At 43.9% G+C, this 10,086-nt stretch overlaps 1 protein-coding gene across 3 annotated transcripts in view; it reads left to right on the forward strand.

Moving 5' to 3' along the window:
* Positions 1-10,083, forward strand: part of numb (NUMB endocytic adaptor protein) — a 64,647-nt gene extending 54,564 nt beyond the window's left edge. The window contains exons 4-11 of one of the 3 annotated variants that reach the window (XM_074691712.1): positions 1,336-1,368; positions 2,078-2,152; positions 4,396-4,536; positions 4,883-5,087; positions 5,178-5,477; positions 5,635-5,778; positions 7,440-7,592; positions 7,843-10,082. In XM_074691712.1, coding sequence (XP_074547813.1) covers positions 1,336-1,368; positions 2,078-2,152; positions 4,396-4,536; positions 4,883-5,087; positions 5,178-5,477; positions 5,635-5,778; positions 7,440-7,592; positions 7,843-8,621 — 1,830 coding nt within the window. In that variant the 3' untranslated portion in view covers positions 8,622-10,082. Of the gene's footprint in view, positions 1-1,335; positions 1,369-2,077; positions 2,153-4,395; positions 4,537-4,882; positions 5,088-5,177; positions 5,478-5,634; positions 5,779-7,439; positions 7,593-7,842 lie in introns of all 3 variants that reach the window. The other 2 variants (XM_074691714.1, XM_074691713.1) reach the window with 2 other exon arrangements.
* Positions 10,084-10,086: the final 3 nt, after the last annotated feature.

The raw sequence follows: 10,086 nt of genomic DNA on the forward strand, positions 1-10,086 counted from the left end.
TAAAAATGTGGCATCCCCTCTGCCCTACCACTGTCTGTAGCAGCTGATGCTAATGCTAACTAGGGATGGGTACGGAATCAGGTACTTTTATAGGTACCGACCTAATTCTGTCAAAAGTATAAGGTACCAATTCACGTAAAATCAAAAGGTACCATATTTAGGTACCTAAACACACCCTTGTGACTGCGAGGGAGTGAAAGAATAGTTGATTTTCCATGATGGACATGAACACAGCATTGCAAGGTTATATACTGAAGAATAGTTATGTTAAACTGAAAAATAATATTTTATTATAAGAGAAATTGATATTTTTTACCACATAAACTAAAAAAATTACCGAAAATTGGGACCGTTGAGTACCGGTACCGATTGCCAGGTACTGGGCATCTGTACCGTATCGTTTTAAATGTGAAAGGTATCCATCCTTGATGATAACGTTGGTTTAATTAACTCCTTGTGGTTTTCAAACAGGATGATGATTTAATGAAAAAGACCAAATGAGTCCTGAAAGACATACCATGTATTTCACAACATATAAAAGGAGTGTATGTGGGATTTTGTAGCTACTTGCCTCGCCGTTGAGCTCCCCGGCTCGTCATCGATGAGCCCAACATGTTTGCGTTATAAGTGCTGGATCATTGCAGTTTTACTGCCGTGCCTTCTGAGGTCATTTTTGCTAGTGTTGCAGTTACCACGCTGTGTGCTTTTACTCAGTGTGAAATACTCCCAAACTCTGTGTTTACTTGTTTCCCTCACCTGCCGGCTCAGCTTCTCCTCCACCACATTGATCTGTTTACATGTGATGCATTCAGCCACACAGCCCAGGTAATCCACACTTTAGTCAAGTAGGTGGCGGTAATGCACCTTCGAATACACTGAAGACAAACTAATACAGTAATGGCGCAGCACAGAGCATCCATTATGGAAAAAAATGTTGTTGACGCTTTTACTAATCAATTCATTGTTGCAGCCCTCGTCGAAACAACTCATGTCTTTGCCAAATTTGACCACCTCTTTTATCTTTTTTGATTAAATCATTTGTGACATCGCCTAGCCCTACTAGTTTTCCAATAACATTCACAGCATCACCTGTCCAAACCTCCATCAGTGCGACTCCACGTGGAGCTACCTGATTCATTTCCTCTCTGTCTCACTCATAACCCAGCTTCACCTCCACAAACAAACAAAAAACCCAAATCATATCCCTCCCTGTGGGCTCTAGACAATTTTTAGACCTCTTAGGTAACATTTTCATGCCTTGTTCCTCCCCCGTCTCCTCCACCCCTCTCACCCACCCTCCCCCCCTTGTTTTTTTTTCACCACATCCACTTCCAGGACAGGAAATTCTTCAAAGGATTCTTTGCAAAAGTAAGTTATTGCTTTGTGTGTCTGAGTGTGTCTCTTGATTATGAGCATTGTTATAATTTTTTTCCTCCTCTCACGTAACACCTCACCCTTTGATCACACCTGAAGGCTGGGAGGAACGCACACACAAACACACGCACACACATGTATACACAGAGCGAAAGGAGGGGGGGTCTGTCTGGATTGAGACGATCACTGTGATGCATGTGTCTCTGAGCAGGTGGGATGGTTCACACTGGGGTGGGGCACTTTTTGTTTTTTCTGGTGTGTGTGTGTGTGTGTGTTTTTGTATTAACAGGCGTGCCTTTTCTCCCTTCAGCCCTTCTTCAATGAATCAAGCGTGGAACAATAAACTATTTGAGTGAATTAGTGTTTCTGTCATGCACACACACACACACACACACACACACACACGTGTAATTATTCTTTAATGCTGTTGTTCTAACCAACGGGGGCCACCACTGTCAGCTGCATCAGAGCACCAGTCCTCAAACCAACCTTCTTGTTTCTTTGATTCAAATTCGGGTACTACTGAATGACACAGCACATCTCCCTGAATTGTGTCCTCTCTTTTGTCTCTTACCTGGCTCCTTCTCTCTATTCACAGGTGTGCTTTGTGTGTGTGACAGGGTTTTTATGAAAAGATATCCACTAAGCATGGAGAGACTGGAAATGTTTCTCACTGCTTTCTGTCCCTGTGTTTCCTCCACAGGCCGGGAAGAAGCCGGTGCGGGCTGTGCTGTGGGTGTCTGCAGATGGTCTACGTGTCGTAGATGACAAAACAAAGGTAAGGTCTTCTAACACGGGCTCAAACACACCTCGATCAGAAAGATCGAGCTGCATTAGGAGGCATAGGTGGCTTCAGTGAAAGCAGAAGCCTCAGCTGTTGGTAATGATATATAAACTGTTTTACCTGTGGACTAGTGACCTCAACAAGGCTCTTTTGAAATATGTGCTCACTGCACCTGCAGGATTAGATATGATCAACAGTGAAGGTAACACTGACACCTGCTGGATATCACTGGTACTACAACAAAGCCTACCCACACATCTTTTAAAGGAAATTTAAAGTCTGGGGTCAGTTTCACATACTTCTTAATGACTGATAGGAACAGAGAATTTTAGTGTTAACAGTGAAGATCTCAGCCTTTAAACAAGCCGTAAGCAAGTTCCCAGGAACAAAGACTGTTATTCAAAGCGTCTCACAGACTCACTAAAAGGATCCAAACAAAAATAAACCCCTTTGTGTTTTATGAGTCTCTTTTTAACCGCCCTGCTCCATTCACAAAAACAAGTGTTTGCTCCTCATGTCGGGATCTGTCAGCTTGAAATAGTTTCCTCTCTGAAGTGAACAGATTTTAGTTCTGTGTGAATTTTCTTCTCATGGAGCAACCTGGTCTTAGCGGTTCAGGTGTGCGCCCCGTACACACAGCCTAAAGTTCTTGTCAAAACTGGACTCGCAGCCTTGACCGTTTCCTGCGTGTTTTCTCCTTTCTCTACACCCCATTTTTTAGGTAAGATAATCCTTTATTTGTCCCACAACAGGGAAATTTACAGAGCTACAGCAGCAAATAAGAAAGTGTACGGTGCAAACATCACAATAAGAGTATTTGAAACAGTGTAACCTAGAAAAAATATATGCAGGCGAGAAATATGTCGAGAACCAATATAAAAGAAAGAAAAGTGCACAGACTGATAACACAAAAGTACAAAGTGTTTTCTGAAAGGGGTGAGACATGTAGTCCATCAGAGACGACAGCTTGGCCATCAGTCTCCTGTCAGCCTCCTCCTCCACAGGGTCCAGAAGGCCGCCCAGGACAGTCTGTTCAGTCTCACTCTCTCCTTTATCCTGTTGCCCACAGAAGGTGAAATCCTTCCAATGTAGCGTTTCATGTCCAGTGTTAGTGCCGTTAGCCAATTCTGTGTGAATAGCATGATGCTACTCTGTAGGTATCCCCTAGCTCGTCCATCTTGTTGAAGATGGATCCTACGTTCCTCATAACGATCGATGGAAGGACAGGTCTATATTGTCTCTTCTCAGCTTGCGCCACAGTGCGTGTGCGTAGTCCTCGCCTCCCTCTCAGCTCACAGGGAGCTTTAGGCCTGTCGTTATCCTGTCTATCCTCAGCTGTCCTATCAAGAAAGCCAAAAATGTAACTAAAAAAAACTGTCCTTTATCACCTAAGTTTCAATTTCATTTCTCCTCCTACAAGAAAAACCGTTCATTCTATCAACTAGGGATGTCCCGATATTACATTTTCACTTCCGATACGATACTGATACTGCAGCATTGAGTATTGGCCGATACCGATATTAGATACAATATCAGCATTAAACATGCATACTTTTCTTACTTATTTTGTAGTATGTCTGTCATATTAGAAAAGGCTTGATTAAGTGATATTATTCAAACAAAGAACAGTAGTCAGCAACAGTAGGTATGAGGAAAAACTGACTCATTTATTATTAACCAATGGGTAACAGAAACTGCTTATATCAGAGATTTTGGATGCATTCCAATACGATACCAATACTTGTTTTTTTGCTGATATCGGACCAATATCTGATATCAATATCGGACTGGGACACCTCTATTATCAACACAGAGTTTTTCAGGGTTGAGGTAGTTTGTTGTTCAACAAGAGAGAGAGAATACTAAACCCACATGTCTTTAATATGAAGGTGATACCAATTATCAGATCCTTGCTTTAGATTTCCTTTGCGTTATCCAGCCTAATAACCTGTGCTGCATTTTGTGACATCTTTTTTTATCATACGAAAAATAGAGAGTACAAACTTTCAGGGTCTGAGATTCCTCTTTGGGTGAGGGGATTAGTTATTTTGTCAGAGAGCAGCACTCGTTGAGCTGGAAGCAGAGATTTCAGCACTCATGAAGCCTCTTGAAGCCTCCATATTGAAGCCCTGTTCACAAAGCAATCACTGTGCTCCTGTTTTGATTTGCCGACATTGAGTGTCACTTCACCCCTGACAGAAGATTTCGTCGTAATGAGGTAAAAATGATTTTTGCAGGACCTGATTCTGGACCAGACAATAGAGAAAGTGTCATTCTGCGCTCCAGACCGAAACTTTGAGCGGGCGTTCTCCTACATCTGCAGGGATGGAACGACAAGACGCTGGATCTGCCACTGTTTTATGGCCATTAAAGACTCAGTGAGTGCCTCCATGCTGAAATACTTAATCAGTGTTACTACAACAGTTTCTACAAATGTTGAGGTATTTGCTCCAAATCTGCTCACACCTCTGTTAAAAGGTTTAAAAGCTTACAGAGTTCTTATCCAGTCAGCAATTGAACGGGTCTGTTTAAAATAGTTTTTTTTTCTTTGACTGTTTTATATGTTTGTTCTGGTTTGAATAGTGTTTGAAATGTTTTTACTATATTTCTAAATCCTAATTTGATTTCTGTTCATCTGTGTTGCATGAAAATTTTAAGCATGTAATAAAATGTATAAACATGAGGCTTAAGTCAGAGAGACATTAATTTTCTGCTTTGATCCAGGGAGAACGTCTCAGTCACGCTGTTGGTTGTGCATTTGCTGCCTGTCTGGAGCGAAAACAGAAACGAGAGAAGGAGTGTGGGGTCACAGCGACCTTTGACGCCAACAGAACCACTTTCACCCGGGAGGGCTCGTTTCGTGTCACAACAGCAACGGAGGCGGCAGAGCGGGAGGAAGTCATGAGGCAGCTGCAGGATGCTAAAAAAGGTTTGTCCCTGAGTTTTGGTGTCGTGACTGTTTCTCTACGACCTGATGTTGCCGCTTCTTTCTTGCTTCAACGTCGCCTTTCTCTCACAGCAGAGACAGATGTGACCATTGCCGGGAACTCCGCCGCCAGTGTGACAAACTCCTCCACCCACCCGACGGGAGGCTCACCTTCTCCATCGTCCTCCCCTCCACTCTCCATGACCACGCTGGGACCCCAGGCGATACCACGCAGACACGCACCGGCTGACGTTATCGCCAGGCAGGGCTCCTTCAGAGGCTTCCCGGCTCTCAGTCAGAAGACTTCTCCTTTCAAACGACAGCTGTCGCTGCGCATGAACGAGCTGCCTTCCACCATGCAGCGCAAGTCTGACTTCCCCATGAAGAACACAGGTGAGTTTGGATGCTGAGCCCACGGCTCCTTTGTTTTCTCACACAACCTGCTGATAACCTTCAGGCACAGCTGACTGAAAACTCCTCTGGAAAGAAAAAGACTTTACAACTTTTAAACAACTACAGCTGTTTGATTGTCTTATTGTTGCCCCTCCAGTTCCTGAGGTGGAAGGAGAAAGTGACAGCATCAGCTCGCTGTGCACTCAGATCACCTCAGCTTTCAGTGGACCCCCAGAGGACCCCTTTTCCTCGGCCCCGATGCCCAAACCGGCTTCATCTCCACAATCTCCTGTAGCACCAGGTAAAACATGGAGCTGAGCCTGTATATGACACCAAGATATATCACTTCTGCTTAGGGATACACAATAATAGATATTTTGGTAATATCCAAGATGCCGATATTTAGCAACTCATTTAGCCGATACCAATATTTTTTCTGCGCATATAATTGCAGAAATCATCAACTCTCTTCTGTATTCAAAGTTGCGTATTGTATTTTGGTGCATACTTTGAAAGCTGGATGATACTGTTCCTGAGGAAATCATAAGATTACCCATAACCAGGGCAAATTTAGCCCATTTCATAATTGACAGTAAACGCAACCTCTATTCACAGGGAACATGTGAGAAGTGCAACCGTACAAAAATTAAACCCAAACTGGATAAAATGGTTAACTTTGGTGAATGGCAAATGTGACTAAAGTTGTCAGATACATGTTCCTCACAGACTGCTGTCTTAGTTTAACTTAAAATTGGAACAAAATATGGGACTGCCCTATCTGAACTATGCAAACAAAACCACAAAAACTTCAAAAAATATCCGCAGCTTCAGCTCATTATTTTATTGGTTTATCAATAATTCAATATCTCCCAATACTGATAACATGCAGATAACTAGGGTTGCATCGATATGAAGATTTTGGCCGTTACCGATATCCGATATAAATATTTCTGTTATGGCCGGTAACCAATATTTACCGATGTCAATATTGGTTTAAATTAAAAAGGAAAAAAAAACACAACACAGATGATGTGTCAAGGTGATTCAGAGAGAAAGAGTGGCGCGATCATGAGAAAAGATGAGAGAGATCATGAAAAGGATCAAAGTAAAAATGTGATCAAAAAAAGTTTGTTTTGTCTGTTTTTTTGATCAAAAACAGGAATAGAGACATAAAAGAAGAGAGTGCACTCGTCTTAGGTAGTTTTGGTGTTCACATAGTCTTAAAAAAACAATACTATTTGGGTTTTGAAAGATCGATCAAGATACTCTGAAAATGGCTGGCAGGTGATGAGTAAATATCGGCCCACTCTAACATGTCAGCCGATACAGATATGTTAAAAAAATGACCCACATCGGCCGATACGGATATAGATACCAATATATCGTGCATCTCTACTGTTAATATTGTGTATCCCTAGTTCTGCTTTAGTCTCAGTCTCTATCGGTGTGAGTGTTATTTTGTCTCACCAAACTTTAATTAGAATTTCAGACTCAAACCCCGAAGTCAGATGCCATTCACTGGAGTAAATTAAAGGTTTAGGGAGCAGGTCAGAAAGTTTAGTGGACCTATCACAGCATTTAGTGATTTTAATGTCAGGCCAGTTCTCCAACAATCAGTAACAGAATGAAAAACAACACACTGAGTTTGCAGCAGATGTCTGCCAAAACTAACCCTCCCCGGCCAACAGTTGCTCATTGCCCAGTGTTTGGCAGAGTGTTCTGGTCTTTACGCTCTGCAGGAAGTGATCAGACGTGTGTTAGTTGAATTTTAAATATGCTGTTACAGAAGCAGTGCCTGCACACATTTCCCCATCACCACATTTGTAATGTTTATTTCATAAACACGATTAACATTTTGTTGAAACAGTGTATTAATTGCATGATTATGTTGTGCACGTCTAACAAAAGACTGCCTGACACACCGGCCTGCTCGTACTAGCTTCTGTCTCTTGTCTGCTGTAGTGAACGGCACAGCTCCTGCCTTCTCTGTCACTGCTGCTGCATCTGCTGCTGCCGTAACCTCTAACCCCCCAGTTCTGCCCCCTGCCCTGCCTGCTCGAGACACTAACCCCTGGGCTAAGACCCCAGGAGGGGCCCCGGGCTCTGTACAGCCAGGTAAGCACTAATGAGGCATGATCCACATGTGTGCATGTCACAGGGTGAACTCAGTGTATCTCCAGTTATAAAAGCAGAGTCTTGTGAGGGGTGGATTATGTTAAGCAAATTAGTTAGGAATTGAAACTCTAGTGTTGAATAATGACTGATAAATGTTGAAGGAAACAAAAGACCAGATAAGCCAGAAGGATGAAGCCTTCTCTGTTGATTGTTTGAAGTTTCACTCCCTTTCTTTGCCTTCTTTTAACAGGAAGTAACTGGACAGCACCCACTCCAGTTATAGTGGTCCCTCCCTCATCGTCCCCCGTCATGTCCTCCCACAAACGCACCCCATCTGAAGCAGACCGGTGGCTAGAGGAGGTCACAAAGTCTGTACGAGCCCCACTGCCTAATCCGATTCTAGCAGGAGCTACGCCTCCCGCTCAGCCGTTCACAGCTCCTGTAGTACCGATGCCCGAGGCTCCTTCTCCCCAGGTTCCTCTGGTGTCCTGCGCGATTCCTCCAGCGGCCTTCTTACCCCTGCAGCCCACAGTGCCCGTCTTGCCCCCTCGTCATCCAGCCTTTCAGGCTCAGGCTCCAGCCTCCTACCCGATGCCGAATGGGCTGCCATTCCCTCAGCCCAGCGTGCCTGTGGTCGGCATCACGCCCTCGCAGATGGTGGCTAACGTGTTCGGCTCGGCCACGCAACCCCAGCCCTTCCCGATCCCAGCCACCACAACAACGCAGCACGACGCTCAGGCAGTAGGCAACATCAGCCCCTTTATCAAACCCCCACAGCCTGTAGCAGTGCACCCCGCCCCCCTCCAGCCAGCCAACGGCAGTGTGACCTTTAACGGGGCAGACAGCTGGGCTGCCCCGTCCCAACTCGCTCCATCATCCCCAGCCACACAGCCGCCACAACAGCAGCAGGAAGATGCCTTTGAGGCCCAGTGGGCAGCCTTGGAGAGCCGCTCCCGCCAGCGCACCACACCCTCCCCGACAAATCCCTTCTCCACTGAGCTGCACAAGACTTTTGAGATCCAGCTCTGAAGGCTGCGTCTGAGATTAGAAAGGCCTGGACAATAGAGAAGTGTGTGATTGACTCACGGAGAGAGGGGAACAGCTTTGTGTCTCTCTTTATCTTGGTTTCAGTGGAAGAGCTCAGCAGGACAAATAAAACAGTGAGACCGTGGAGAGCAGGGGGGGTCAGCAGGGAGCCAAGCCCTGTGCAGCAGAGAGGAGAGAAAAAAAAAGAACTCGCTGCTGTTAACGAGAGTGCAGCTCCCCGATGTGTCATTAGCTTCGTCTGTAATGTTTTGTTTGTGCTGTGGAGAGCAAGGTCATCCTTACCCTGTGGAATATCTGTGCTGAGCCACACCCAAACCCTTGTCAACCCCCCCAGCACCCACTCAGGTGTGGTGGCTCCTGTCTCCTACCTGCTTTTGCTCAATCCAGTTCCTGGCGCCCCCTGTTGGCAGAAGGAGATCGCCCTCATCTGGCAGAGGAACTGCAGCACTGAGAGAACTCAGCTTCCACATGAGAAGTTCTCATGATTAACTTCCCAATCAGAAGAAGCGAGTGAGACAATGCCAAATCTTTATTTTTATGCATTAAGTATATTTTAAATAGCTTTGGATCTAACAGAAGAGTTGTAAGTAATCGTGCCAAAGGCACAGGCTAGCTACAATGAGACATGTTCCTGTATACATGAAATTACCGTATATATTATACATAAAAAATATATATATCTATAAAGAATCTATACTGTACACACAGCTTACAGCAGTGCTAATTTTTAATGTGATGTAAAGAGATTTTGTGAAGGGACAGCTGCTTTACTCTTGTTTTTGTTTTAATTATTTTTGAAGAAGAAATCTCTTTATTTCCGTCTGATGCATCCTGTGATTGGATGTGAAGCATCTCACTGTAAATAGGGTATCATTGCAGCAACAATCAATGTGGACCTGGTGGTGGTGCCCGACTGGTTGCCTCTCTTCTCTGTGCTCAGTTTTGATAGTACACATTAGTGCTCCACACTTTACTTCTTCTGTCTTCACTGTCATTCTTTTTGTGTGGTAACGATCTCGTTTTTTTATTTAATGCTGTAGGATGAGTCGTCTTCTGTTTCACCATCTCTTATATTATTTTTTTAAGTAGTTGATTTCCAAATTTTTATTTTGCACAAGCACTAAAGTAGATGATTTGACCTCACAGGTGACCTTGATCAACACAGGGGAGTTAGTCTGTGGTTCAGCCTCCTTTGGCTCTGACGGCTAACAAAAAACTACCGAGGGGATTAAAACAGTTTCATCTCTCACTGTCATGAGTCCCTGTCCTCTCTCTGTCATGTTTTTATTTTTTTAAATCAAGCCTGTGAATATGATCTATTATCTGATCTATTTTTCCATTTTGTAATTATTTCATTACTTTATTCCACTTCTTTGGAGAAATATTGAAGCTAAAAGATTGAATAAATTGATGGTGGTAGAGGAGAATGTGGTCTGTGTTTTTGAGT

The sequence above is a fragment of the Halichoeres trimaculatus genome, unplaced genomic scaffold (genome assembly GCF_033239565.1).
Source record: "Halichoeres trimaculatus isolate MK-OKI-2021-1 unplaced genomic scaffold, fHalTri1.1 fHalTri1_scaffold_17, whole genome shotgun sequence".
Classification (NCBI taxonomy): Eukaryota; Metazoa; Chordata; class Actinopteri; order Labriformes; family Labridae; genus Halichoeres; species Halichoeres trimaculatus.